The following is a 27,423-nucleotide window of genomic DNA, read 5'->3' on the forward strand; positions in this document are numbered from 1 at the left end:
GCCGGGCCCCGCCGCTGAGTGGGGAAGGCGGGAGTGCGGGGTGCGGAGAGCGCACGTCTCAGGCCGGGCCTGTGAGGCCTAACTGTTCCTCAGACCGTAAAACCACAGTATCAGGCCCTTGGGGGGCGATCAGAAGCCCAGCCCAGAACCAGGATGAGCGCCCCGGGGGCCGGCCCTGCCGCCGCTGCGAATGACGGATGGCGCGAGGTTCTGTCAGGCGCCCCGCGTTCCGTGCCCGGGAGGCCTTTTGTGTCCCCGAAGCCCGTGTATGTTGTCTGTGGAGGCCCCTCTTGCTTGGAACTCGCAGGGACAGCCGACCCGGCCTGAGTCGGGGACCCCGAGGGCGATGGGGTCCGAGCGCGTCTTCAGGCCCAAGCGAAGTGCGGTAGCAGAGGGAACCCCGACGCTCGCCCCGCAGGAGTCCAGTAGATGGAAAACCCGCTCCCTGGGCATCTGCCTGTGTCTGAGGGGAGGTCCCTGCCTCCTCGTGTCCTTCCAGGCACGTTAAAGGACCACCTAGTGCGAGGTGCCTCGGGAGAAAGCAAGCTGCAGAGGCGGGCCCTCCTGTTCAGCAAAATGTTGGTTTCCAGCCCCCCGTCCCCCGCCTCCAATGCTCCTTGCGCGCCTCGCCTCCGCTTGGGGCTCCCAGGTGCTGTGCGTGTTTAGAAGGACGCCCCAGGTGGACCTGAGGCTGGCAGCCCTAGAGAGCCACCCAGTACTGCCCCCCGGTGAGCCGGGAGCAGAGGGAACTAAAGGAGACAGGAGGAGCTCCTGTGTGTCACTCACCGGAGTAAGCCCGGTTAGGAAGCTGTTCTGGGATTGGGGGACATGGGTTTTAGGAAGCATATTGGTTTCTTTGTGAGGTTCCCTGCTATTGGTTGAAAGAAGTTGAAGCTCTGTCTTTTCTTGGCTACAGTCGGACTCGTGTTAACTGTTACTTTTCTACTGTGGCCATTGCTTTGCGGGTCCTTCCTCCCTGGAGTTGTTTCTGCTGTCCTTCCATCGGTTTTGGTGAAATGATCTTACCTTAGAGACTTCTGATCGGTTGAGTGGTTTGGTCAAGCCACAGTATGGTTTTGATTTGAAAATCTGCAGACTTCCCATGATTGGAACTTCTTCATAAAGTGGTTGCTCGCATCATATTTTTCAGTAACATACAATACTTGGGGTTATGTTTCAGCAACCTCTGTACGTTGTGTTGTCATTGAGTAGACTGTGGAATCTGTATTAGAAGGGTTTTCTTACCATTTGGAATTGACAGATGAAACAAGTCAACATCTGTGTAAATGTTAATAACTGATTTTTTGTTCTGTTGATGCTTATTTGTTTAAAATCTCTTTCCATTGCTTATGGGGTAAGTGCAGAGTAATCACTCTTGACTCTCAAGGTGGCTTAGAAATCAACAGAAAGCCCAAGCTTAACTGGGTGATTGGAGGTTGTGGGTGTTCCCATCTTTTTATTTCCTGTTAAGTCTTCATTTGCATATATGTTTGCATTTTTATTTCCGAAAATCAGAGGTAGACATCTTTTGTCTTCCTTGGTAGATTTATGGGCTTTCAAAAGCTTTGATGATTTGGAAAACTTCATTTCCTTGTCATCTGAGGTCTTAGGAGCACAGGGAGTTTGAGGATACAGATGTTGGCACCTGTACACATACTGGCACTGATTTTCTTTTCGTTTTTCTTTCTCTTTTTTTTTTTTTTTTTTTTAAAGGTGAGCCCATTTGTTACCCTTAGAGGTTAGACCACAGGAATATTTTTGTTTTTCTTTTAATATTTAAGATTTTGAGCTGGCCAGTATTTTTTAAATTCTCACTTGCAACATGAATTTCCAGAATTTGTACCAGTCGAATATGGCCTTATATATTGCATAGATCCCTTTATGGAATAGAGATATAAACCCTTTGTGTGTGTGTGTGTGTTTGTTTTGTTTTGTATGTTTGTATTTTTTTACCGGTTAATTTCTTTTTTAACTTTTTAAAACTTACTTGTACATAAATTACACTAACTTTGTGTGTTTTATATGCCTGATATTATTTGAGATAACGTGCTATGCAACCATCTTTGCACTAATCCAGAAGAAACCTCTTAAAACTGAGTGCCACTCGAAGCACCTGGCTGGCTCAGTCAGAGCATGTGACTCTTGATCTTGAGGTTGTAAGTTCGAGCCCCGCACTGGGTGTAGAGATTACTTAAAAAATAAATAAACTTCAAAAAAAAAGTTTAAAAATTGAGTGCCACTCATCATAATGGCAGACAGTCTTGGTAAACTTGGTTGAATCTACCAAAAATAAATATTGCCTTTCCATAGGCAGTATTCCATAGGCATTGCCTTGCCTTCTTGCCCCACAGATAAAATCCTAGAATTTGAGCTCTTTTTCCTAAACCAAGAGGAGTATTCATAACATAGTTTGAATGATAGTTTTGTTGGTATATTCCCCCTAAACTCATGAATAATCTTGCTTTAAGAAAAACTTTGAAATAATCCTTTTAGCCATTTGGTATAGTCGGCACTTGTGCTAGACCAGAGGAATTCAACCCTTTAGAAAATGGCTGTTAGAATGCATGCAGTCAGATGATAATGTGCATGTATCAGTCCTCTTCCAGTACAAGAACCACCTGACGTCTTGCTAGGTAATTTGTCCTTTTATTTGATAAAAACTGAATTTGATCCATCTGTTTTCAGAACAGGTCCATCTTATATATTATATTTGAAGAGTTTTATTAAAGCGGTTTTATGAATGGGAAATTTTGGAGCAATTGCATTCCAAAATCTATCTACGAATTTAGCTAACTTTGGCTTTTTTACTGGATAACAGTTATATTATTTTAAGTGTATAGTTGAAAGGTCACCCAAAAAAACATGCCCTCCAACATATTCAGGTTTCTGCCTCATTATTTTGATCCTATAACAGGATGTAAGCCTTAAAGACATTAGATCATTTTTGGATTCCTTTGCTTGCAGTTGATTCCCAAACTTATTAATGCCCTTGAGGTAAAGGAAAAATGTAATTCTAGTTTCGTGAAGGTTTTTTTTGGACTTTTTCTGGCCACTGGGTGATTTCTTATAGGTAGAGGATAAATGCTTTATAGCGTCTTCTAGCCAAGTTTTTTTTTTTTTTTTTTTTAACTTAGAGACTGTTCCTGAGCATCTTTAAACAGCGTTAATGTGGCAGTACTTCCATAGATAACTATTTTGAGGCAAATTTGTTAATTTATACATCATATAAATGTTCCGAATTTTACTTGATTGCATCAGACTGTGTTTTGGAAAACCCAGGAAATGAAAACATATTTAAATCATTATTGCAAATTGCAATAAAATTGTAAATACATTACTAGAGTACAACTTGTTGCACAACAGAAGTCACTGGAAGTGTTGCTAGGCAACCTCAGCAAGCATGAGTTCAATTACCAATAAATGTTTCTGGATCTTGTTTACTTGTTTATCAAGTAGAACTAATTTCTTACGGGACAAAAATTAAGAGCTCGTTGTGGTCTTCACTCAGGCCCACAGAATCCCCATTAATAATTAAGTGCCCACGCTAAGGGTAGAGTCAAGTGTAGCACCTAGTTGATATTTGCTGTGAAAGTAATGATTAAAATGAAGATTTGCTTAATGGTTAAGTTTTTTTGTTTTAATCCAGCTATGTTAGATACTAAAGAAGGCTTCCCCACAATCCATTTGCATCTGCTTTGACTGGTGGTTTCTATCAACCTACAAAGACTGACTTATTGGTGAGGGCAGCTGGACAACTCTGAGAGCAACTTAGAGAAATCCATCTTGGGCACACTCTATAAAGGAGCTCCTTCTCTGGAAATAGCACCCCAGATAAGTGCACAAAAGCAAGACACCCTCGTGGACCTACTTCCTCCCGCTTTCAACACCCTGATGCCTGAAGGTGAGGTCTCCTTCCTGTGTGTCTTAGAAGCCGTGAGCTCATTTAGGTAATGAGACCCTGCAGCAGCCCGAGCACCACATACCCGCAGGCTTTCCCGCCAGACCTTTGCCTAAAGGTTATTTTTCTCATAGGAGAAGCTCTAGGTCACAAGTATGCTAAAAGTAAGGTTGCATTTAAAGCTGCATTACTTTAAATACTGGACTGGTATAGGGATTATTTTCCCAAATGGGGCAGAATTTATTTAATGATTAAGTTTTCCATTTTGTCGTTGTTGTTGTTGTTTTTAATCCAGCTATGCTTGGTACTAAAGGAGGTTTCCTACATTTGCATCTTCTGTAGTTTGAAATCGCAACTATGGACAGTTATGGCTAATCCTAGTACATTGTCTTCCCTTCTTTTAACATCTTGGATGAATTTGGGGCACACTAATGTGTTAAGTGAAGATGGATGTTGAATGTAAGTTTCTCTGCCATTCTTAGCCAATATATAAACATTACATTAGTGTAATTGCTAAAAATGCCAAGAATTTCGGTTCAGTATCCTTCTGGACAATGTAGCTTTCTTGTTTTCTTACCATAGAGATACTGTGTAGATTCACACCAGCCAGCCATCTTTAAATACCTGCATGGGCCACAGAGAGATCTGCGGAGAAAGTGTGGGTAAAATCAGTACATATGATAGTAGGTGTGGGGTTCATTTGGGGGGTGATGGAAATGTTCTGGAATTAGATAGGGAGAGTAATGCTACAACATGGTGAATATCCTAAGAAGCACTGAGACGTACACTTTAAAATTGTGAAATTTTTATGTTGTGTCAGTTATATCTCAGTTATTGTTTTAAAAAGTATTTTTTAAAAAAATCAGCACGTAAGAGTCTGTCAGGCTCATGTGGCCTGTCAGGGCTTGGCAGCATGGTTTGGTGTGGAGAGCCTACAGTTTATGAGAACCTCCTTGGTGCCCCTTTTCCAGCCTTTTCAATAGCTCAGTCCTTTTATATCCATTCTAGGTGAATGACCCGTGTTCTGGGTCCGTGGAGATCCTTTGAGATAAGAAGTGCATATTCAGCAAGTTTGAGACTCCTGGATGTTGGTGGTTGTACTTCACTTTGTCTCTGAATTGATAGCCGTTGTAAGGAACAAGCACGTTGTCCCCACTGCCTGTGTAAAAACGAACTGAGCTTCCTAGGGTGGGTGGGAGATAGAAAGTTGTTCTTGCTGAAATGTGATGAATTTCACTCTCAGGTAGTTTATGGTGTTTTAATGTTCACATTGACATTTCTTTAAGGACGAGCCACATGTTTTAGGCATTTTAAATTCTATCAGTGGCTATATTTTAGTTCTAATAATCACAAATTTTTTATTATTTCTTTATACAATCCCTCAACTTTCACCCCTTTTTTCTTTGCCAGTGTGTAGAATTTGACAGCAGTATCAAGAGCTGATGAGGAAGAGAAGATGGAAAGGAGTCTAGCGACTTAAAAATCTCATAGCGTTCTCTGTGAGGTGACCTTTTTCCTGCTGGGGCTCAACTTATTTAGGAGATAAAGAAGATACTCAGGCCTGTGATAGTATCAACATGTCCTATCTGAGCTTATTTGAAATGTTTCATCCCTTTCCTTATTCTTTATATTACAATTTACTTTTTGTGTTCCTAAGTCGACTCATTTGTTTCCTACTAGTATTTGAAACACCATGTGGCCAACATGAGTCCTAACAAATTGACTGCTGATGAGGAGGGGAAAGGCCCATGTGCCCACCTTCCGGTGAGATTTTGGCCTTGTCACAGAACTACCCCCATGGAGGAGATGTATCTATGCTTACCAAAGAAGAGGTTGAGAAAATCTTTTGGCCTGGTGTTTTATGATGTAAAAGTTTCAAATAGTAGTTTTTATATGTAAGTTTTTATTAATAATGGTAAGAATATTGCTATGTCTTTTTGATGTAACTTTTACTCCTTAGAGGTGCCAAGTATTTGGTAGCCCACCACATTAGGATTTGTGTAAATCAGTCTATCCAAATATAAAGTAGAAGCCCATGCTTGTATTTTCTTACTTTAAAAAAATCCAAATTTTAAATTTTATGATTGAACTAAAGAGTACTTTATAATGAATATATAAAATGAATATTAAATTTCCAGGAGAGTATGTTAAAGTTAACATTTTTGTTTTTTATTTTTAGTAACTTATTTCATGGTTATTGTAATTATGGCCTGTTAAAAACTCCCTTACAGGGGCCCCTGGGTGGCTCAGTGGGTTAAAACCTCTGCCTTCGGCTCAGGTCATGGTCCCAGGGTCCTGGGATCAAGCTCTGCATCAGACTCTTTGCTGAGGAGGGAGCCTGCTTCCCCCTCTCTCTCTGCCCACTTGTGATCTCTGTCAAATAAATAAAAATCTTTAAAAACAAAAAATCCCTAACATATTTTGAACAGCTTCTAGAGAATCACTTATGCTTATCTGCCTTTACTGTTGTTTTTCTTTGTAGCTCAATTTAAAAAAGCGTAATTAACAGTGCAGTGTTTAAGAGTACTGACTGCAGGGCCAGACTGATTGGGTTTGAAGCCTAGCTCTGCCACTTACTAGCTGTGGGACCTTAGGCAAGTGACTTTCCTCTTTGTATGTCATTTTCCTGAGGATACTAATGGTACCTACCTCATGGAGTTGTTACAAGGTCTAAGTGAGTTAATATATGTGAAGTGCTTAAAAGAGCACATGGCATTTAGCATAGTGTATCATTCTTACAAATATTTGAACAAGACCCAAGTTACTGCTTTCAGTTTCATTGCTACCTCCTTCAACAGCCTTAACCAAATGCTGCTTTAGCTACATCTACTCTGAAGTGGATTCATCAGTTCATAGGGTACATGTGGGTCAGTGTTGTCTTAAGAGAACATATTCCTCCCCTCTGTGTCCATTCAAATTTCACTCCAGGTGCCCTTCTTCCAGTAGCCTCTGTCCGCTGCTTGTATTCTACATGATGGACTGGTGTTCCGAACGAAACAGATCTGCTCTTACAGGGCCAAAGACTGTTTTACAGAAAACAGTGTACAAAATAACACAGCAATTCAAATGTATATACTCACACATTCATCAAATTGGGGGTTTTTCAGGCCAGGAAGACTGAATTAAGTCAAGGTATTATTATTTTTTTTTTCTTTTAAAGATTTTATTTATTTATTTGACAGACAGAGATCATAAGTAGGCAGAGAGACAGGCAGAGAGAGAGGAGGAAGCAGGCTCCCCGCTGAGCAGAGAACCCGATGTGGGGCTCGATCCCAGGACCCTGGGATCATGACCTGAGCCGAAGGCAGAGGCTTTAACCCACTGAGCCACCCAGGCGCCCCAAGTCAAGGTATTATTTAGGGAAGAATGAACCAGGGTTTTCAGTACTCCTCACATACATTCTCCAGAATCAGTGATGTGAGTGAACCTTCTGTGAATTTTCTCTCAGTTTTATCAGTTCCAAAATCTTTGGGTCAAGGGCACAGTCCTAGGAAGAAGGAAGTAGGGACATGGAGGACTGACTGCCAGCACTGTATCATTCAGGCCATTCATCATTCAGTTCTCCAGGCCAGGATGGCTCACAGGTGTCAGACCTTTCCCAGTGAAGAGTGGGCTGCAGTCATTTTCCCATGAACGGCGCCCCCATGTGAAAGCCTTTGCTTTTGTAAGTGCCTGTAGCACTTAAACTTGAGGTTCCTGTTTATGTTTCCGTGTGTTAGGATAGTTCCGTTGTATCCAGGAGGTACACACTGGCTCTGAGATCCTACTATATGAACTCTGGCTAAAAGTCAGTTACAGAATCAAAGCCTACCTTAAATGTTCAGACATACTCAGATTCATTAGACGCTGACTTTATTTGCAGTACTATCTGAGCTTGCTTTTCTGCCAGAGAGAATGTTTTAAACCAGGAGCACCTGAGATTTGGAAACCAAATCTCTATAGCCCTATAGTGCTTTTTCGGAATTGTCCAAATATTTGCCAATTAAATTTTAGCTTTATTTAGTCTTTTTAAAAAAATTTTTTAAAGGTTTTATTTATTTGACAGAGATCACAAGTAGGCAGAGAGGCAGGCAGCGGCGGGGCGGGTGGGGGGAGAAGCAGGCTCCCCACCAAGCAAAGAGTCCGATGCGGGGCTCGATCCCAGAACCCTGGGATCATGGCCTGAGCCTAAGGCAGACACTCAACCCATCATATATATATATGTATGTATTTATATATTTATATATATAAATACATACATATATATATATATATCATGATCTGAGCCAAAGGCAGACGCTTAACGACTGAGCCACCCAGGTGCCGCAATATTGTGAATTTCTTAACGAACAAAAAGGTTTTAATTCTATAAGTTATTAATCATAATTCAATAAAGAAAAGTCAAGATAACTTCTAATGTCAGTAATACTGGATGTATTTTCCCTTCTATGTCCCCTCTCCCCCAGTTATAGTCTGGTGACATACTTCCATAATTTTTCTTGATAAATCTTTGGTTTGTACCCAGTTTTTGCCAAATAGTCGTCATAATACCCCTTAGTTTTTGGAGGAAAAAGAAAAAGGAATTTAATATATCTCTAGTGATCTCCACACATTCCCAGGAATTACAGAACAATCCTGGTTACTTTTCTATTCTGCATGTGAGTCTGATCTCAAAATTAGCATTCAGGGTGAGGAACAAGGCTGTGCAGACATTGTGGGGAAGGTAGCTGGAGAGGTTACTGGTTTATAAGTCTCCAGGAGAAGCACGTAAATCAGAGATCGGAATTGCTTCTGTTTGGTGGGTTAGTGTACAGCTGCTGTGGACCAGGCTTGTACCACTTGCGAAGCTCTAACTTCTCTTGAATATCTGCTGTGGGCCAGCTCTTGCAGAGGTGCAGAAATGATAGACATGGTGACATACAAAGCAGTTGAAATCAACTGTTCTAGGGGCTCTCTGGGCTGTAGTCATACCTTGTAGTGGAAACCTGGAAGGAGCGTGACTAACTCCAGTGGGCTGTGTCAGGGAACCCTCATATGGAGAGGAAGCCAACAGGGGGATCCAAACCCCAGGAGCAATATGATCAGAAGTGTAGGGATGTGAAGGGAGGGCTATGGCCTGTTGGGGAATACCAACTCCAGAGCAGAAGTCGGCAAACTACAGCTCGTAATGCCGAATGCAGCCTGCTGCCTGTCTTTGTATGGCCTGTGAGCTAAGAATGGCTTTTACTTTTTTTTTTTTTAAGGATTTTATTTATTTATTTGACAGAGGGAGATCACAAGTAGGCAGAGAGGCAGGCAGAGAGAGAAGGGGAAAGCAGACTCCCCGCTGAGCAGAGAGCCCGATGCGGGGCTCGATCCCAGGACCCTGAGATCATGACCTGAGCCGATGGCAGACGCTTTAACCTACTGAGCCACCCGGTTTTACATTTTTAATGGTTTTTTACATTTTTAATGGTTGAAAAAGAATCGATATTATTTCATGACACATGAAAATTATGTGAATTTCACATTTGGGGATGCAGAAATAAAGCTTTAATGGAACCCCCTACCCCCATTGGTTTCCATGTTGTCCAGCTGTTTTTGCACCGTAACTGCAGGATTCCGCAGTTGTGGCAGAAACCGCACATGGCACTCTCCTTGCATGGTACTGCTGTTCGGTGTACTACTCTTAAAACGTGACAGTGTTTCAGTGTTTGCAGTGTGCTGTGTATTAGCACACCACAGTGTTTTGTTTATTCCTTATTACCAGTGCTTGCCAATCAGAACAAGCGAGGAGGAGAAAAATGGACTTTGGAATGTCATGTTTTCAGGGCACAATGGAGTGTAAATTCTTTTGTAACTAAATTAGATGGCAAAGCTGTCTTAGTAAAAGCTGTGCTGTGAGACCAATCAACATTACCAGACTAAGGAGTTGTCATGATAGCCCCAGTGCATAGGAAGGAAATGGTGAAAAAAATTAGAAATCTTAAAGGGACTGTTTTCATCACAGCAGAATTTCTTCACAAAAAAGAAAATGAGGCTATGACTGGAGTAGGTTTCTCGAGTGGCTCATTGATTAGCTGAGCTAGGAAAGCCGTCCTGATGATACTGATACTGATGATACTGAGTGAATTACATTGTGTGTGATTGCAGCAGCTGAAGAAACTTCTCCTGAGCAAACAAACTTGTTTAAAAGCATTAGCCTTTTGTCAAGAACAACTTCTCAAATGTGGAAGTCTGTGGGAGGAATAGCAGTAGTCACAATACCAGGCAAATGATTTCATGTGGTTTTCCTTCGGCTCTTGATGAGTCAACAGATGTCACTGTTAACTGTTCAGTTGATTCCTTCATGGAGTCAGTGCCTGATCTGAAGTGCCTGAAGAATTAGCGTCAGTGAATAGTTACTTAAAACAGTGACAGCTGAATTAAAAAACAAAACAATGATAGCTGAGAATATTTTCAAAAAAGTTAAAAACTCAGTACATCCTGAAGTATGATCTGCTAATATCTGTTCCAGCTGATGGTGGTAAGAATAGAGGTATGGAGCAGAAAAAGATATAACTGGCCAAATATACAAAGCTTTTGAGAATGTAAGCTCTTTAAAGCCTGTAGACTTATTCATTGTATTCATCCGCAGGTATTTTGCAGAAAAATATTTGAATCCACCGTTACTGAACTGTTAGAGTCAGCAATGAACTTTACTTCCTCTCGTGGACTTCACCATGATAGTCAATGCCATGACTTTTTGTTAGAGAAGCTGAATATTCTGGTATGCCCTACTATACCGTAGTCTGATGGCTGAACAGTGGTAAAGTTTTCTTGTAAATTCCTGAGTTCAGGGCTGATGCTGAAACTTTTCTGAGTGAGAAGAATGATTCTCAGCCACTATTCTTGAATGTTGAAAAGCTTTGGAAATTGGCTTTTTCTGCATACTTGATAAGGCTAAAATTGCAAGGCAAACAGCCTCTTTTCAAATCTTAAGTTGTAGTAAAGTTTCTTCGACATCTGATGTTTGAATCATGTCATGTCAAGCTACTTTATACACTTCAGTTTAAAGGCAAGATTTCCATTCCTACACAAAGTTACTGTGGATGATTTCTGAACACAAACTACTGTTCCAGCAGTGATCTTGCTGCTGGATGTGGATGCAAAAGAAATTTCCTTATTTCAGAATCCATTTACCTGGCAACTACAGAGTTTACATCAAACCTTCGATTGGAAGTGATTAAAAGGCAACTATCAAGACTCTAATAGAATTCTATAGCCATCTTCTAAGAGAAGAATGTGCTCGATTAAAATCACGCTTGTGGAATGGTAACCGCATTGGGCAGTACCTGTCTATGAAAGACATTTTCTTTTTTTTTGTTAAAGATTTTATTTATGTATTTGACAGAGAGAGACAAAGCGAGAGAGGGAACACAAGCAGGGGGAGTAGGAGAGGGAGAAACCGGCTTCCCCCTGAGCAGGGAGCACAACATGGGGCTCTGGTCCCAAGACCCTGGGATCATGACCTGAGCTGAAGGCAGATGGTTAATGACTGAGCCACCCAGGCGCCCCGTGAAAAGATATTTTCAAAGATGAAATTTATAAAATCTGATGACAGAGTCTGCATTAACAGATAAACATTTGTAATCAATTTTTTTTTCAGTTTTTTTTATTTATTTGACAGAGATCACAAGTAGGCAGAGAGGCAGGAAGAGAGAGAAGGAAGCAGGCTCCCCGCTGAGCAGAGAGCCCCATGTGGGGCTCTATCCCAGGACCCCGGGATCATGACCTGAGCCGAAGGCAGAGGCTTTAACCCACTGAGCCACCCAGGCGCCCCAACATTTGTAATCAATTTGATGAAGGGACCTTAACTTTCCAAATCTTATCTTATTAGAGCCTCTACAAAACTCGTAGTCAATTACTATGTTTTGAATTTCATCAAAAAAATGTGGAAGTTTGTTTTCTGTTGTTCTATGAGTACATGTTATTCTCAGTTTGGCCTCTTGGCCCTCAAGGTCTAAAATACTAACTGGTCCTTTATAGGAAAAGTTTGCTGACCCCGCTGTAGTCTGGTTTGTTGTTGGGGAAGAGAATAGGTCAGGGGCAGCAAAGTAGTAGAGCCCAAGTGAGGCCATGCAACACTATTCTAGAATCTGTGGGGGAACTAGATAGGGATTAGAATACCAGCTCCTTTCTCCCCATTGCCTCTAATCCGTGGGGGAACTAGATAGGGATTAGAATACCAGCTCCTTTCTCCCCATTGCCTCTAAACATATGTAGTTTTTCTTTCTTTCTTTTTTTTTTTTTTTTAAAGATTTTATTTATTTACTTGACAGAGATCACAAGTAGACAGAGAGACAGGCAGAGAGAGAGAGGAGGAAGCAGGCTCCCCGTGGAGCAGAGAGCCCGATGCGGGGCTCGATCCCAGGACCCTGGGATCATAATCTGAGCCAAAGCAGAGGCTTTAACCCACTGAGCCACCAAGGTGCCCCAACATATGTAGTTTTTCTGTCACTTCTGATACTTTTCTGTTTATTTAAATTCTCTTTGTGTGAAACACCCACACTGATAAATCTATTAAGTTAGAGTGGAATAGGATTTAAGGTTTAGCTGGAAATTGAACTGGTAGCAGTTGAATGCTTGATACAAGCTTGATATAACACCTCCTTCGGGGGTGATGTAATTTTCTGAATTTATTAATCCCTTATGCGCTATCACTGTTAGTGGAGCAAGTGATTGAATTTAGATTTCCAATAGCCTGCTTTTTGCTGTTACTTACAGTTTTGGAAAATAAAAATAACCCAATAAATATTGAAAGTACTTTTGATTTTTTTTTTTTTAAGATTTTATTTATTTATTTGACAGACAGAGATCACAAGTAGGCAGAGAGGCAGGCAGAGAGAGAGAGAGAGAGGGAAGCAGGCTCCCTGCAGAGCAGAGAGCCCGACGCAGGGCTCGATCCCAGGACCCTGAGATCATGACCTGAGCCGAAGGCAGCGGCTTAACCCACTGAGCCACCCAGGCGCCCCAGTACTTTTGATTTTTTTAATGAGGCTTCATATATTTGATTTGAAAAGATTTTAGGAAAAGTATTAATAGTTGTATAAAGTGGGTTAACAATATGATACGTACAGTATGGTCATATCTGTGTAAAAACACCAAGAGAAAATTTACCAAAAGGCTGATAACATTAGTGATGGGATCAAGGGCAACTTTGCCAGTTTTCTAAAGTTTTTATAAGTGGGCATGTGACTTTCATAATAATCTTTTGCATTTACAGATAAACCAGTGGTGGGATAATTAATGTGATGTCCTGAAAAGGAGTGAAAGGTAGCTTTGATTTAAGCTCAGCCATGGGCAGACTGGGCAGACGTGACGGGCACTGCTTAGAAAAGGTAAATCTCTGAGCAGTCGAGGTCCATCCCTTTTTCTGATTGAAGGCGTGGCTTTCTCGAACAGAGCTCTTACTTGCCCAGGGCCTGTGTGGTGTCTGGACTTACTCTAGCCATAGTAGTTCACCAAGGCCTTGCAGTTTGGAACTGTTCTGTGCTCCTGGCTTTTACCCCTGAGTGTGGGTATTCCCAGGAGATGGGAGTGTGAAGAGCTTGGTGGTGTGGCCCTGTGCCTTCCTCAGAGCTGGCAGGGAGAGTGAGTAGTTGGTATGTCTTCTCTCCTCAGACCCCAGGACTTCTTGGGTTTCCTGAGAGTTGGTTGAATTAGAGTGAATTTCAACCTGTTTAGTTCCTTAGATTGTGAACTTTCAAAGCCTTAAGATGTAGAGATGAATTGGAGCATAACAGTGACAGTTTGGTTCATTTCAATCCAGGAGAATAGGAAAGTGATTTCTAAGTGCTTTTCTCCCCGCATCCTGGGCACTGCATTGCCTGTGAGCACAGGGTCAGAGTGGGAGGGGAGGATGGGAAATTCTGGGCAAGTGTTTTGATTCCTAGGTAGGGGGTGGTACAGTTCCATTCACGATTTTAGCAAAAATGTTAGAAGTTTCTCTCCTGATTGTCGTTGGCTAAAAGTGGGCTCTGTGTCTGCATGAATTTGGTCACTCAGCCCCTTCTCTCATGAGGGCTTTTCTGCAGGATATTCTGCCCTATGTGCGGAGTTGCAGGTTTCCTGCAGTGTGGTGCTTTTCACAAGGGAATGGGGATGAGGCTCTCACCTCTCCGCGCTTTGTCTGCTGCTTTGTCTGCTGGCGGTATCCTAAAGCTATAGGGGTTCTGCGGGCTTTGCCTTTTCTGTGACTTCAGTTCTTGTGTTCATCCAGCAGACTATTTGGTTCTTACTTGCTGCCAAGGATTTTATAATCTAGTAGTAGAGAAAAATGTACGATTATTAATATGCATTGCAGGATAAAGGCTATAAAAATGTCTAGAGAACATGCTGACAAAACTTCAGAGATTCTAACTTTTAGCTAAGGATAAGGGCAGAAAGGGGAGGACCAGTGGAAGCCAAGGCACCGTGGAGGTAGTGGTATCAGATTTATTACCGTTGAAGTCAGTCTCGAAAGAGGTCTGCAGGTAAGGAAAGGGACATAAAGGGAAGTTAAAGATCTATTTGCAAGACACCAAGGACTCCAGTTTTAGCAGCTGGAATGGAGAGGAATCAAGGGAAATAAGGCTGGAAAAAAATACTGGGCCAGATGCTTAGGGCCTAGAATGCCAGGCTGAATAGTCAATGTTTATCTGGAACTACTGGGGGAAACTAAAAGACTTTTAAGAAAGTGAGAATTAAATTTGGGCTCTAGGAAGAATAAAGGAATGCTGTGTAGTAGAAATTGGATAGGGGGAGAGGCTGGAAGCAGAGACTGGTTTATTAAAAAGTACAAAGTCCCTGGCCTATCACTTAACGTGAGACAATTTGTTGCCTCTTGTCTGTCCTCTGGTATCCCTGCCAGTCAGTGCCCTTGGGGTGCCCTGGTATTTGCGTGTGGCACTGTGGACAGGGCTGTCCCAAGCAAGCATGTTGCCGAGGCTCTCCTCCAAGAGGACAGACTATGCCCAAAGTCAGGGGGACCACATCTTAGAGTTCTTCCCTGGCTGCCTCCTGGTTTTTTATGAGGCACTGATACCAAGCAGACAAGTACCACTCAGGGTTGGCACGTTTAGCAGATAAAAATACAGGATGCCGGTTAGATTGCAATTTCAAATAATGGGTACATTTTTATTATTAGTGTGCCCCCTGAAATGCTTGGTTTATCTGAAGTTCTGATTTAACTGGGTGTCCCGGGGTCTGACAGTCCTAACTGCTTTTCACTCTTCTCTGCTCCTGGCCCCGGACTCTGCTTCCTTCTCTTTCATTTTCCACCTCTTAGCTCCTGAGTTTGTCTCCTAGTGGGTCCAGAGTCAAATGAAGTATGTGCTGCCCAGGAGGGAGGAGCCAGGGGTTAGGAAGGTGGCTGTCCCGTCTCAGTGCCAGGGTTTGGGACGTGGGTGCTGCACGAGGTACAGCTTTCTTTCTCGCCAGACAGAAAGGAAGACCTTGTGTTCCGGCGCCACACCTTACCTCCTTCCCCTTTCCAGTTCCTCTCCACCCTACTCACATCCCACAAAGGTACTTGGAACTCTGGACCCAAACATACTTTCTAAGCTCATACTTAGCCCTTTGCCTTAAACATCCTTCCCACATTCTTCACCCACTAGCACCTCCCCATTTCCCTTGCTCTGTCCTAACCTGTGCCCTTGGTGCTGGGTTCCCAAGGAACCCTCAGCCAACCCCCTTTAGAACCTTTCCCGCACTTGATTGATTCTGCCTGTTACTTGTATGTCTCTCCCAAGAAATTATGGGCTTTCAGGGGCAAGGATCTGCTTCTTCATTAGGGTCCTCAGTGCGTGCTACCGTGCTTGCACCTAGTAGCTGCTCAATAAACGTGTGCTGCATGAGCAGCAGGCTCTATTTGGAAGTTTTTACTGCCCCTTAAACCGTTCCGTGTGTTCTTCAGGGAGCACCCAGCCCTAGCTTCCCCCGCCGGCCCAGTGCGTACGTCTGAACACACTCCACACATCAATGAGGAGAGGGTTTTTCAGCACTTTTCGTTAGCGTTAAAGAAAACTTGTCTGGAAAGTCTCACCCTCAATCTGCCTGTCCCTATACCTTTTGTACGCCCAGACTAGTCAGGCCCCCAGTATCCGGCCGTGAGCCACATCCTCTCACCTTTGTCCCATGCCTTCTAGTTTGGGTGCGGCTCCAAGCCTGGACAGTGACTTCAAGTTGTTGCTCCCTCTGTGTCCCCTTCTGCACACAATCTTCTGTGCCTTCTAGAATCATCCTCTTAGCTGGCATCAGATGCCATCAAGCCATTTGTTGCCTGCATTGTTAGGGCTTAAGGGAATGAATAAAGAGAACTACACTGCCTGCCTGTCCCCACTGTGTAGGGGCTCCCAAGTCTAAGACCCCCTTCACCTGGATACATAGAGTGAGCCAAAACACAGATGGATGGCATGTTCTGTAAAGGGGGTAAGTGGGTCTGGGGCCCTCCACTGGGTGGTGCATGGGCAAGTGCTATATTGGGGTCTCTTGGCTATTATGTGCAGAGTAGAGGGACAGAGGTTGGGAGGAGGCCAAAAGGACATTGCCCCCAAATCTCCAGGTTAGTCAGGATGTAAACCACCCCAGCTGCTGTGGGTATGCAGTTGGGAGACCATTGGGGGCAGGCAAGGCTGGGAGGAAGAGTCCCTTCAGATGCTTCTGTAAAAGGAGCTCCTTCCCAGGCACTAACCTGTGTCATGCTAGGAAGTGTCTCTGGGAGCCAACAGGTAGACAGGACCTTTTTTTTTCTGACTCAGTAGTTCAGAGGAATGCCTTGTGACTTTCAGTTCCAAAGTAGGAGCCTCCCTAGCCCTCAGCCTGGAGCCTCACCCCTACTCCTGGGACAGATGAGACCCTCAGGGATCTGGGTCCCCTAGGCAGCAGAGGGCCCTACAGGAGTTAGGGAAAAGCTCCTCATGCTCTTGTTTGCAGCCCTGTGATCAGTGGTTTGGCCTGGGAAACCTCAGGCAGGTCTCAGAGAGCTAAGCCGCTGGTTAAGGCCTCCACTGGCTGCCATGGGAGACCGCTGACGCCTGTGGTCTATGGTTCTCGCTCTTCAGGCTGGCTTGGGATCGGGGTACTGGGAGGGGTCTGGATGCTAAGGTCAACCCTTAGCTCTGGGCTTCTGCCGCTGTCTTAATGGAACTAGCACCCCAGCGTAGGGCCCTCAGAGGACTTGGTGGCTCACTTCTTGCTGGGAAGCAAGGGGCTTAAGTCTCTGCTCCTGGCCCACCCTCCGTGGGGGCTCTCCCTGCAGGTACCTGAAGGAATTCCGCACAGAGCAGTGCCCACTCTTCGTGCAGCACAAATGCACTCAGCACCGGCCCTACACCTGCTTCCACTGGCACTTCGTGAACCAGCGACGTCGCCGTTCCATCCGCCGTCGGGACGGCACCTTCAACTACAGCCCGGACGTCTACTGTACCAAGTACGACGAGGCCACAGGCCTCTGCCCGGAGGGCGACGAGTGAGTGTCCCACCCCCGCCCCCCGGAACCTGCCCTCAGAGGAGCCTTATGTCTCCTGGGTCAGGTGCCCTCAGAACAGGTCGGGCAGAGTCTGGGAAGCCAGCCAGAGGCTACTTTGGGGAGTACTCCTGTTGCCCGGCCTGCCTTCCTGTGGCCTGGACCTGGGGCTCAGACCCCGCCATCCTCTGGGGGAGTCCTCTTCTTCTTTACCCACTTTTGGGAAATCTGTGTAGCCTTTTCTTCTGCTAAGTAGAAGAAAAGGCAGGCCTGGGCACATCACTGAGAGGGAATGTTTGTTGACCCTGCTTGTTTGAGCCGTGCAGAGGTGTAGTGGGAAGCACTGCTGGGGATCTGTGGGTACAGCTCACTGAGCCACCCTGTACTCACACTTTTCCCAGAGGTCCAAGGCTTATTCTATTCTCTCCCACCCCCTGAGCCCCGTGCCCCCAGCCTGGTGAAGCACTGGGGCATGAGAGGTGGCCCATGCTCGGAGCAGGGCGTTCTCTGTGGAGCGCTGCAGATCCAGGCAGCACTTGTTCTCCCAGGAATGTGCCCCCCACCCTCTGGAGCTTTTCTTCAAGTCAGCCCAGGGCCCTGGCCAAGTAGCCTGAGAGGACTCGCTAAGCAGGCTGAAGTGGGAATCCTGGGCCCTTGTGGGCCCCCTTCAAGCTACAGCGTTTGATAGGCGGTGGGAGCGGGGGTTCTGTCCCCGAAGCAGGGCCTGTCAGCGCTGGCCTCCTCAACCAGCGCGCCGTCTGGGTGGTGGGGAGAGACTTCGGGGGGGTGGTGGCGCTCATGGGCTAATGGCCCAGGTTCCATGGGGCAAAGGTGAGTGACCCCCCACCCCATACACAACATTTCAGGTGCCCATTCCTGCACAGGACCACAGGGGACACTGAGCGCAGGTACCACCTCCGCTACTACAAAACTGGAATCTGTATCCACGAGACAGACTCAAAAGGCAACTGCACCAAAAACGGCCTGCACTGCGCTTTTGCCCACGGGCCCCATGACCTCCGTTCCCCTGTCTACGACATCAGGTGGGCTGGATGCCATGCTGGGCTCATGGCTCTGGGCCAGGGTGGGGGGCCTGGCTGCTGACACGGGGACTGCCGTAGATGGAGTGCAGGGGCCGGCACTCTGGGTCTCCCCTCATGCCCCGTCCCCACTCTCTGTCCTCTCCTTTCCTCCCAGAGAGCTCCAGGCCATGGAGGCCTTGCAGAACGGCCAGACCTCAGTAGAGGGCAGCACAGAGGGCCAGACGGCTGGGGCTGCAAGCCACGCTATGATAGAAAAAATCCTCAGCGAGGAGCCACGGTGGCAAGGTAAAGGTGGCCCCACAGACGGCTGTGCCTCCTCCTGCCCAGTGTCAGTTCCTCTCCTCTTCTGCCCGGAGCGGCCCTAAGGGTTTGGCTCACCGCCCCTTCTTCATCCCACCTTGCAGCCAGCCACAGCCCTTCCATTCGGGGCGTTTCTGGGGAGTTTACATGTCTTGCCCGTAGGCGTGCTTATGTACGTGTGTTGTTGGCCCTCGTGACGTTGCCCTTTTTGATCCTGTGAGCCTTGAGTGTCTCCGGTGGGGGGGGGGTGTTCTTACCTTCCTCCTGGGTCTCAGTCTTGGCATTGGCACATGAGGCGGTCTGAGCTCCTGGACCCCTTCTGAAGTGGCTTCTCCTGCCTCACCTACATGACCCCTGCCTCTGGCCCCCTTGTGTAGAGACTGCTTATGTGCTGGGGAACTATAAGACGGAGCCATGCAAGAAGCCCCCGAGGTTGTGTCGCCAGGGCTATGCCTGTCCCTACTACCACAACAGCAAGGACCGGCGGCGGAGTCCCCGGAAACACAAATACAGGTCCTTTGGCCTAGGCAGGCCAGTCATGGGAGGGGGGCGGCAGGGAAGGGATTGCGGCGGGGGCTGCTTCCGGGGTGCTTGCAGGGAGGCTGGAAGGCCAGCCCTGGGGATTACAGGCTTGCAGGTCCCAGATATAAGGGGAGGAAATAGTCAGGACAGCTGAATGATGGGGAGTCCTCTGGGATCCTCCTCTGGCGTGAAATGAGGATCTTGGGTCAGACGATCTCCAGGGCCCCTCCTGTTCTGATTCTGAGGGGCAACTGCAGGGGCCAAGCCATCGTGTGGGAAATATGCTTCTGGCTATAGCCTGGCTCTCCTGGAGCGACAGTAGGATCTGGCAGAAGGGGAAAGAAAGTGTCCTTCTTGCTGATAACAGCCATGCTGCGCCACAGAAGCAGAGCCAGCTTCTGGCCGCAGTAAGGCTCCTACTCGGCAGCACATCTTTTCTGTTGCGAGCCCGGCCCTGTGAAGCAGGGAGACCAGAGACAACCCTGAATAGGCATGTAGTCGGCATTCCCCAGCTCCTCCTCTCTCCCTCTCCTGCATCCCGCTGACCCCACTGTCTGTTGTACCAGGTCATCTCCGTGTCCGAACGTAAAACATGGGGATGAATGGGGAGACCCTGGCAAGTGTGAGAACGGAGACGCCTGCCAGTACTGCCACACGCGCACGGAGCAGCAGTTCCACCCGGAGGTGGGCGTCGGCCTGGGGCTGGGGCCCTGTGAGGTCTGTGGGTGGCTTTACGTGCCCTTTTGGGGAAGCCAGGAGACAGGAAAGGAGGGCCTGGGCAGGTGTGGGCAGAACTCACACCGACCTCATCCTGGAAGAGGCCCCCACCCGTGCAGTGCCTCAAGGAGCCCTGCACCCGACTTTGGCAACTTGCCTTATTCTGAGCCCATAGTCCCGATTTTGTTTCCCCTGAGCCTCCGCTCCCGATTTTGTTTCCCCTCCGCCTCCTGACCGGGAAGGCATGGCCTGGGCGAAGTGACCTGGCCATTCTGGGTCACTCATGATGCTTACAGTCCAGTGACATGAGGATTCAAAAGACAAGAAAACCCCTTCTAGGTGTTGTGTTTGTTGCAGATCAGAACTTATGGTAGCTGCTGCCTCCTACCTACCTCCCTGCTGTACTTCCCCCACCCACTGGCCCCATGGGTAGCCTTGGGCTATGTCAGTGTCCCCAAAATCTGGGATAGGGTATGTAGAGGCACATGCTGTGCATGGTCCATGGAGGCTAGGACATCCTGAGGTAGACGTATGGACAGAGGCCTCCTTATGGGGGTCGTAGACAGCAGGATGGAAAGTTAGATGTAGATCCCAACTCAGGGTGCCCCTGGTGGGTGGGTGCTGCCTGTGATCTTGGCTTCCTTGACACCCAAGAGGGACATTTGGAATTCACAAACCTGAGTGGAGAAGCACCGTGGAGAAGATCCCTTTGTGAGGGCCGGAGCAAGGCTGGTTGAGCCTGTGACCCCAGAATGGAGGCTGTCTTCGGCATGGGGATGGCCTTATCCGCTTCAGGAGTTTGAATATCAAGAATCAGTAGAGAGAAGCTTAGGGAAGTGGCACGGGAGGAGAAAGATTCCTAAGCCGACCCTCCTGTGTTGAAGGCACCCATGCCTGCCTGTCCCTCTTTGCTTAAACCTGACCTGCCTCTGCTCTACCCTCCAGATCTATAAATCCACCAAGTGCAATGACATGCAGCAGTCGGGCAGCTGTCCCCGAGGACCCTTCTGCGCCTTCGCCCACGTAGAACGTACGCTGCTCCCGTTGCCCTCTCCGCCCTCTCCCCTCACCCTCTGCTCGGGCTGTCAGAGGAGCGGCCTCTCGTCGGCTGGCCAGCAGCGGGCTCTGTCCTCACTGGAAGTTCTGGTCCCCCCAGCACACACCCCCCGGAACTGGCCTCAAACCCTGGAGCTTCCAAGGTCGTGAGACAGAGAGCAGGACCGGGCCCCTGGTCAGGCATTCACAGTCCCAGGCAGGGTGAGGCGCCCTCCCAGAGCCAACTAGGCAGATCTCAGCAGCCACCCTGTGCCACATCCGTGGCAGACGTCACTAACTGAACCTGGCACTCCGTCCTCCTGAGAGCACAACTGTGCAATGAAAATTGACTGAAACTTCCTCGTGTTATTTTATTTTATTATTTTTTAATATTTTATTTATTTGTTTTTTGAAAGACAAAGATCACAAGTAGGCAGAGAGGCAGGCAGAGAGAGAGGAGGAAGCAGGCTCCCTGCTGAGCTGAGAGCCTGACGTGGGGCTGGATCCCAGGACCCTGAGCAGAAGGCAGAGGCTTTAACCCACTGAGCCACCCAGGTGCCCCCCTTCGTGTTATTTTAGATTTTCTAGTAACTATGTTTTTTTAAAAAAAGTTAAATTTTAACATGATACAAAAATGATAATCCTTTCAAAAATAGTGTAGAAAAAAATATTTTTACTTTTTTCCCTCCAAACAAAGTCTTTGAATTCTGTTGCACACTTGAGTAGGTGGGTGTAGCACGTTTCAATTCAGACCAGCCCCTGGTAGCCACATGGGGCTCACAGCTGCTGCGACCGACAGCGCGGCTCTCGATTCTTTTTTTTTTTTTTTTTTTTTTTTTAAGATTTTATTTATTTATTTGGCAGAGAGGCAGGCAGAGAGAGAGGAGGAAGCAGGCTCCCTGCCGAGCAGAGAGCCCGATGCGGGGCTCGATCCCAGGACCCTGAGATCATGACCCGAGCCGAAGGCAGCGGCTTAACCACTGAGCCACCCAGGTGCCCCACGGCTCTCGGTTCTTATATCATGCTCCAGACCACTGCCCGGGTCAGAGATGGAGCTCAAATTAGAACCCCCGTCCACCACAAACCACTGCTCCGGCTGTCCTTCCCCTCTTTTCAGGCTCAGGCCTTATTTCTGGGATTAGAGGCCCTTGGGAACGGGGAGTGTATTCTCGGCACGGAGGTCACCCCCAGCTGGGTCCACTGATTGAGACAACACAAAGAAGTGATTAATGGCTCAGGCTCTGGAGTAGTACAGATCAGAGTTCGCCACCCAGGGAGATTAACTTACCTCTCCGAGCCCCGGTTTTCTTATCTGTAAAATGAAAACCACAATATTATTTGCATCTTCCGATTATTGTGAAGTTTGCAGTTAATACAAATTGCTTGGTGCAAAGTAAGTGCACAGTATGCAGTATTAATAGAAAGAAGGTAGGACCCTTCCCTTTGTGTACAGGGGCATGGTCTCCTTTGAAAAACACCCAGATGTGGTTTTGGAGGGACAGAGCAGGCACCGAGCCTGCTGACACCCTGATCCTGTCTTTTGCAGAGCCGCCTCTCAGTGATGATCTACAACCTTCTTCAACTGTGTCAAGCCCCACCCAGCCGGGTCCCGTCTTGTACATGCCATCTGCTGCCGGAGACTCGGTGCCCGTGAGCCCCTCCAGCCCGCATGCCCCTGACCTCAGCGCTGTACGTGCCTGTCCAGGGAGTGGGTGGGCACTGTGCCTAGCCAGGAGCCAACACCTGCCTCTGATGCCCCCACTTCCTCACAGCCTGTGCTTGGGACGGGCACCCTGGTATTTTGCCTCAGGCCAAGGGGTTCTACTCTTTCTGCCCCAGGGTTTTTCTGTCAAAATCTGGTGGAGGGTGGTGTACCCACAGCCTGTGTTGGTCAGCCTGGATAGAGCTGGTAGAAGGGATACAGGCCTTCCGTCACACTCCCCCCCAGAATCTCCTCATGAGGTTCGGGGGTCCCCGCATGGTAGCTGATGCTCATTGGCAGATGGAAACAGAACTGAGCTCCCTGCTGAAGAACCTCCTTCTGAGAAGGGGATAAAGGATGGGCCGTGGCCCAGCCCACATTTTGCCCACCAAGCCACTCCCTTTCTTTTCTGCAGCTCCTCTGTAGAAACAGCAATCTAGGAAGCCCATCTAATCTCTGTGGCTCCCCCCCGGGCTCCATCAGGAAGCCCCCGAACCTGGAAGGCATTGTCTTCCCTGGGGAGTCTGGCCTCGCCCCTGGCAGCTATAAGAAGGCTCCTGGCTTTGAGAGGGAAGACCAGGTGGGAGCCGAGTACCTGAAAAATTTTAAATGCCAGGTAAGGGATATAAGGGGAAGCCCAGTGAGTTAGCCTTGTCCCTGCATGGGGCAGGAGAAGCCCTGGAGGGCTGTCTTGGCCCAACTGTGGGGAACAGGACTGCGAGCTAGGAGGCCCCTGTCTTCAGCCTCTGCAACGCTAAGCAGAGGGAGTGAGGCTGTCCCATTTTACAAACGAAGGCAGGAAGGTTAGCGCAGCCAGGTACCTCACTCACCCTGTGAGCTAGTTAACAGAGGAGCAGGGACTCCTGTCTGTCTTCTGACCCCAGAGCTCATCTTCCCTCTGCCCTGTGCTGCCTCGGTGGAGTGGCAGGGCCTTGAGGAGTAGGACAGAGGGTCCTAATTGGACTTAACTGAGGCTTGGAGTCACCAGGGAGAAGAACAGTTCCCCTGATTCCTAGCGTAGGGAAAGGAGTAGGGGTGGGGAGGGAGAGCAGGGTATGTGTACAGAGGGGAACTGCATGACACGGACCTTCAGCCATAACGGGCCATGGCAGGTTGATGCTTGGGAGGACTCCTGGACTCAGGGGCCCTCCCTAGCACCACATTCATCTCCTGTTCTGACTTTTCTCTCTTAGGCCAAGTTAAAACCCCATTCACTAGAGGCCAGGAGCCAAGAGCAACCTCTGCTTCAACCCAAACAGGTATACAGCCCTCAGCCCCCTTTCTGCCCTTCTGGCATTGGTATCGATAGGACAGGCCCAGAGTCCCAGACCTCAGCGAGTAGGGCCACTGCTTACCCACAAGCCGAGGGCAGGACTGAAGTGGGGCCCCAGCCCCAGCTCCGGAGAGGGTAGGGTCAAGCCCAGGAACCCCTTACCTCAACTGCCTCACTCAACTGCCAAAAACAGTATTTCTTGTGCATCCGTACTATGCTAGGCACGGGGCTGACTTCTCCCTTCCCCTGCTACAGGACTTAGGGGGAGTGGGCCCTGCAGCCTGGGAGCCACAGTTCTCCCACCTCCAGCCTGTCGATAAGGTGTCGAGTGGGTGGGGTCCTGTCTGGGCATGGGGGCGTCCGGAGGCGAGCGGGGATTCGCCATTCCCTTCCGCGCCTCCCAGCCCCCATCTCTCGTCCCGCCCTGGCCTCCGTGAGCGGCCGTCCCATCGCCGCCGCCTCCCTCTCTCGTTGCAGGACGTGCTGGGCATCCTTCCCGCTGGCAGCCCCCTGACCTCAAGCATCTCTTCCAGCATCACCTCCAGCCTGGCAGCTACTCCCCCTAGCCCTGCTGGCACCAGCAGCGTCCCTGGCATGAACGCAAACGCTCTGCCCTTCTATCCCACCAGCGACACGGTAGAGTCCGTCATAGGTAATTAGGCCATTTCTGATGCCAAGTCCAGGACTGGATCTGGAGTTAGAGAAACTAGGTCTCTGGAGTGATATTCAAACCAGCGTACTTGTTACTTCAGACATTTGTCTTGGGAGAGTCAGAGGGCGGGCACTTTGAGCCCTTTGGAAAGGGAAAATGAGCCCAAGGTGTGCGCCAAGACTAGCCCTTATAGGAAAGTAGCCTCCAGTTTGCTCGTCATGCAAATTAGAAAGAGATACCTCCTCCTCTGGACAAGCACAGTCTCATTCCATGACATAGGTCATTCAGCCCTCACTCATTTTCTCAGTAGGTATTCTTGTATAGCGAACAACTTGTGCAACTGTTCTCAGAGCTCCTGGTCAGTAGAAGCCACTGCCCTTCTGTCTAAGCAGTCATTTATGGGTTCTGCTTTGTGCCAGATCCTGTTTTAAGCACTGGGACGTTAAGAGATGCCAACACCTGCCCTCAAGGAGGGGCGTGGTTCCCAGCCTCCCCATCTAGTCTAGCAGAGGGCAGTGGGTATTCATCAAGCACCTGCTGTGCACTAGCCACTGAGGGCCCAAAGGCTTGCTTGCCCCCGGAGAACTCAGGGCTGAGACATCTGAGCGGTAACACCAGGAGACAAGACCAGACCTCTGTCCGAGTCAGGAAGTCTGCACTGGGTCCCCTGGAGGTATCCGTGAAGGCTTCAGAAAAGAGCCACTGGAGCTGGACTTGGCAGGGCAGACAGCACAGAGCATCTGTGTTGGCAGAGGAGCAGCCCGACAGGTAGAGGCTTGAGAGCATGGGTCTAGAGGGACTGAGCACGAAGAGGCGGCAGAGGAGGGCAGGTGGGGCCCGGAGGCCTGGAACCTCAGGGTGGTGTGGCCTCGGCCGGCAAGGAGGCTCACCCCCTCTCTCTGTCTCCAGAGTCTGCCTTGGATGACCTGGACCTGAACGAGTTCGGGGTGGCTGCCCTAGAGAAGACTTTCGATAACAGCACAGTGCCCCACCCAGGCGGCATCACAATTGGTACTGGGCAGCGGGTGGGCGGCATGCGAGGGCGGGCTCCTAGGCCCAGGGTGGGCATGGGCTGCCCCCTGCTGGTGCGGCTCTGCATAGCTTGCCCTGCCCTCACTGGGCCTCCGGGGCCTCTCTTCCAGGTGGCAGTTTGCTGCAGAGCTCTGCGCCCGTGAACATCCCCGGCTCCTTGGGCAGTTCTGCTTCCTTCCACTCGGCATCCCCGTCCCCTCCTGTCAGCCTCTCCTCACATTTCCTGCAGCAGCCCCAGGGCCACCTGAGCCAGTCAGAAAACACATTTCTGGGGACCTCAGCATCACATGGATCTTTGGGTAAGAGGGGGTGCGTGTCTCTGAGACCTGGGGCAGGTTTGGAAGGTGCTTTGGCCACTCTGTCCACAGCCAGAGGCAGTGCAGAATGGAGGTTGAAGCCAGTGACTTATGGCTTGGAGGTGGGTCGGGTCCCTGTCCTACGTCTCCCTTAGCTGGATAAACCTAGACAAGCAACTTAGCCTCTCAGTTTCCTCTGCTTTAAAATTTGTATCATGGCAGCATCCTCCTCGTAAGACGGTGATGAGGCGTAAGTGGAATAACGTGAGGAAGGGCTGGGTCTGGGGCCCGCATGCAGTGAGAAGCCGCGGCCTCCAGCGCCAGGGCCCAGGTGCTGCTCATGCCCGCGTGCTGGTTCTGCCCGGTCACCCAGAACTGGGGGAGGTGGGCTCCCAACAGCCAGCTTCACAGGAGACAAAGGGAAGAATCTGAGTAGGCTCAGAGTGGTCTTCCTAATAAACAGAGACACCAAGCAGACCTCACTGGAACCCCAAAGGCTATTTGCTGCACAGCGGCTTCAGAATGGTGCGGACCGTCACAGCCGGTAGAAGTAGGGAGTGGCGAGCCACAGGCTCCCCAACCGGTGGGCAGGCGGGTGTGGGTATTCAGCGGCTCTGTACCCAACGTGCCGCCTCTGCTCTTCGTTCCCCAGCCCCAGTGGCTGCTGGAGCAGATCAGGACTAACCCCCACTGAGGGTGCTGGGCTTCCTGGTCACACGGAGCCTCAGCCTCTGAGCCACATTTGACGTCCTGACCAGGCTGGGAGCTCGCTAATCTCACTCCAGAGATTAGGGCAGCACGTTGCTGTCTTAGCATATTTCTGGTTTGGAAGGGGCTGTTCCATTTTATGCTGAGTCTGTCAGGGTTCGATGCTTTCGGTTACATTTGTCTGACCTGTTCGGATTCTGGAAGCATCTTGACTGTAGCCCTTTCGGTGGCCACACATTTGTTCATTCCTTCTCCGTGTAGTTGAGCAGAGCTTCTAGGTGCACTGTGAGCTCAGCAGTCCCTGCTGGCGTGGAGCCATGGTCTGGTCAGGGAGGCAGAGGAGCACAGACATCCAGAGCACACTTAGGGACTGTCGCTGTTGGGTGGAGCCAGAGGCCTCGTTTGTGATTCAGAGTAACGGGGACCTGACCTGGACGGTCAAGAGAGGAAGTGGCTCCTCTCCAAGAGAGAAAATGCTGCCTGAGTGTGGAGTGGAGGGCCTGGGAAGAGCTCGCTGCTGGGGCGGGCTGGTTGGTTCTGAGTTCTCGCCCCTGAGCACATAGGCTCATAGATTGTGCACCTCTCAGGCTCTCCACACAGGATGGCATCGCTCATATTTTGGATATACTTGTATTGCTTGGAGGGTTCTGGAACATCCTGGCTAGATAAGTGGGGAAGGGAGTAAGACAGAAATTATTAGAAGGATAAGTGTGGGCAGAAGGAGGCCAGACGTGGATATGGATGCCCCTCTGGAAGATGGGGGCTGCCCCAGGGGCCGCAGAGCAAGACACATGGTGTTTG

General features: G+C 48.6%; 1 protein-coding gene and 2 long non-coding RNA genes across 6 annotated transcripts in view; 2 read left to right on the forward strand and 1 right to left on the reverse strand.

Annotated features, from left to right (window-relative positions):
• Positions 1 to 27,423, forward strand: part of UNK (unk zinc finger) — a 33,162-nt gene that overhangs the window by 1,120 nt on the left and 4,619 nt on the right. The window contains exons 2-13 of one of the 4 annotated variants that reach the window (XM_082705222.1): positions 17,136 to 17,345; positions 18,209 to 18,385; positions 18,540 to 18,670; positions 19,063 to 19,198; positions 19,774 to 19,891; positions 20,870 to 20,954; positions 22,506 to 22,648; positions 23,077 to 23,277; positions 23,855 to 23,920; positions 24,412 to 24,586; positions 25,496 to 25,597; positions 25,729 to 25,917. In XM_082705222.1, the coding sequence (XP_082561348.1) occupies positions 17,136 to 17,345; positions 18,209 to 18,385; positions 18,540 to 18,670; positions 19,063 to 19,198; positions 19,774 to 19,891; positions 20,870 to 20,954; positions 22,506 to 22,648; positions 23,077 to 23,277; positions 23,855 to 23,920; positions 24,412 to 24,586; positions 25,496 to 25,597; positions 25,729 to 25,917 (1,733 nt within the window). The remainder of the gene's footprint in view (positions 1 to 17,135; positions 17,346 to 18,208; positions 18,386 to 18,539; positions 18,671 to 19,062; positions 19,199 to 19,773; positions 19,892 to 20,869; positions 20,955 to 22,505; positions 22,649 to 23,076; positions 23,278 to 23,854; positions 23,921 to 24,411; positions 24,587 to 25,495; positions 25,598 to 25,728; positions 25,918 to 27,423) is intronic. The other 3 variants (XM_082705223.1, XM_082705224.1, XM_082705225.1) reach the window with 3 other exon arrangements.
• Positions 140 to 11,170, forward strand: LOC309850824. Its single transcript, XR_014304451.1, has 6 exons — positions 140 to 2,633; positions 3,647 to 3,901; positions 4,241 to 4,357; positions 4,481 to 4,556; positions 4,907 to 5,141; positions 10,494 to 11,170. It is a non-coding gene; the product is annotated as an uncharacterized lncRNA (long non-coding RNA).
• LOC309850828 lies at positions 21,329 to 25,497 on the reverse strand. The gene is made up of 3 exons (XR_014304454.1): positions 25,220 to 25,497; positions 22,248 to 22,271; positions 21,329 to 22,159 (listed from the first exon to the last, which is right to left on the reverse strand). It is a non-coding gene; the product is annotated as an uncharacterized lncRNA (long non-coding RNA).

The sequence above is a fragment of the Mustela nivalis genome (assembly GCF_964662115.1).
Source record: "Mustela nivalis genome assembly, chromosome: 17".
In the NCBI taxonomy this organism is placed as follows: Eukaryota; Metazoa; Chordata; class Mammalia; order Carnivora; family Mustelidae; genus Mustela; species Mustela nivalis.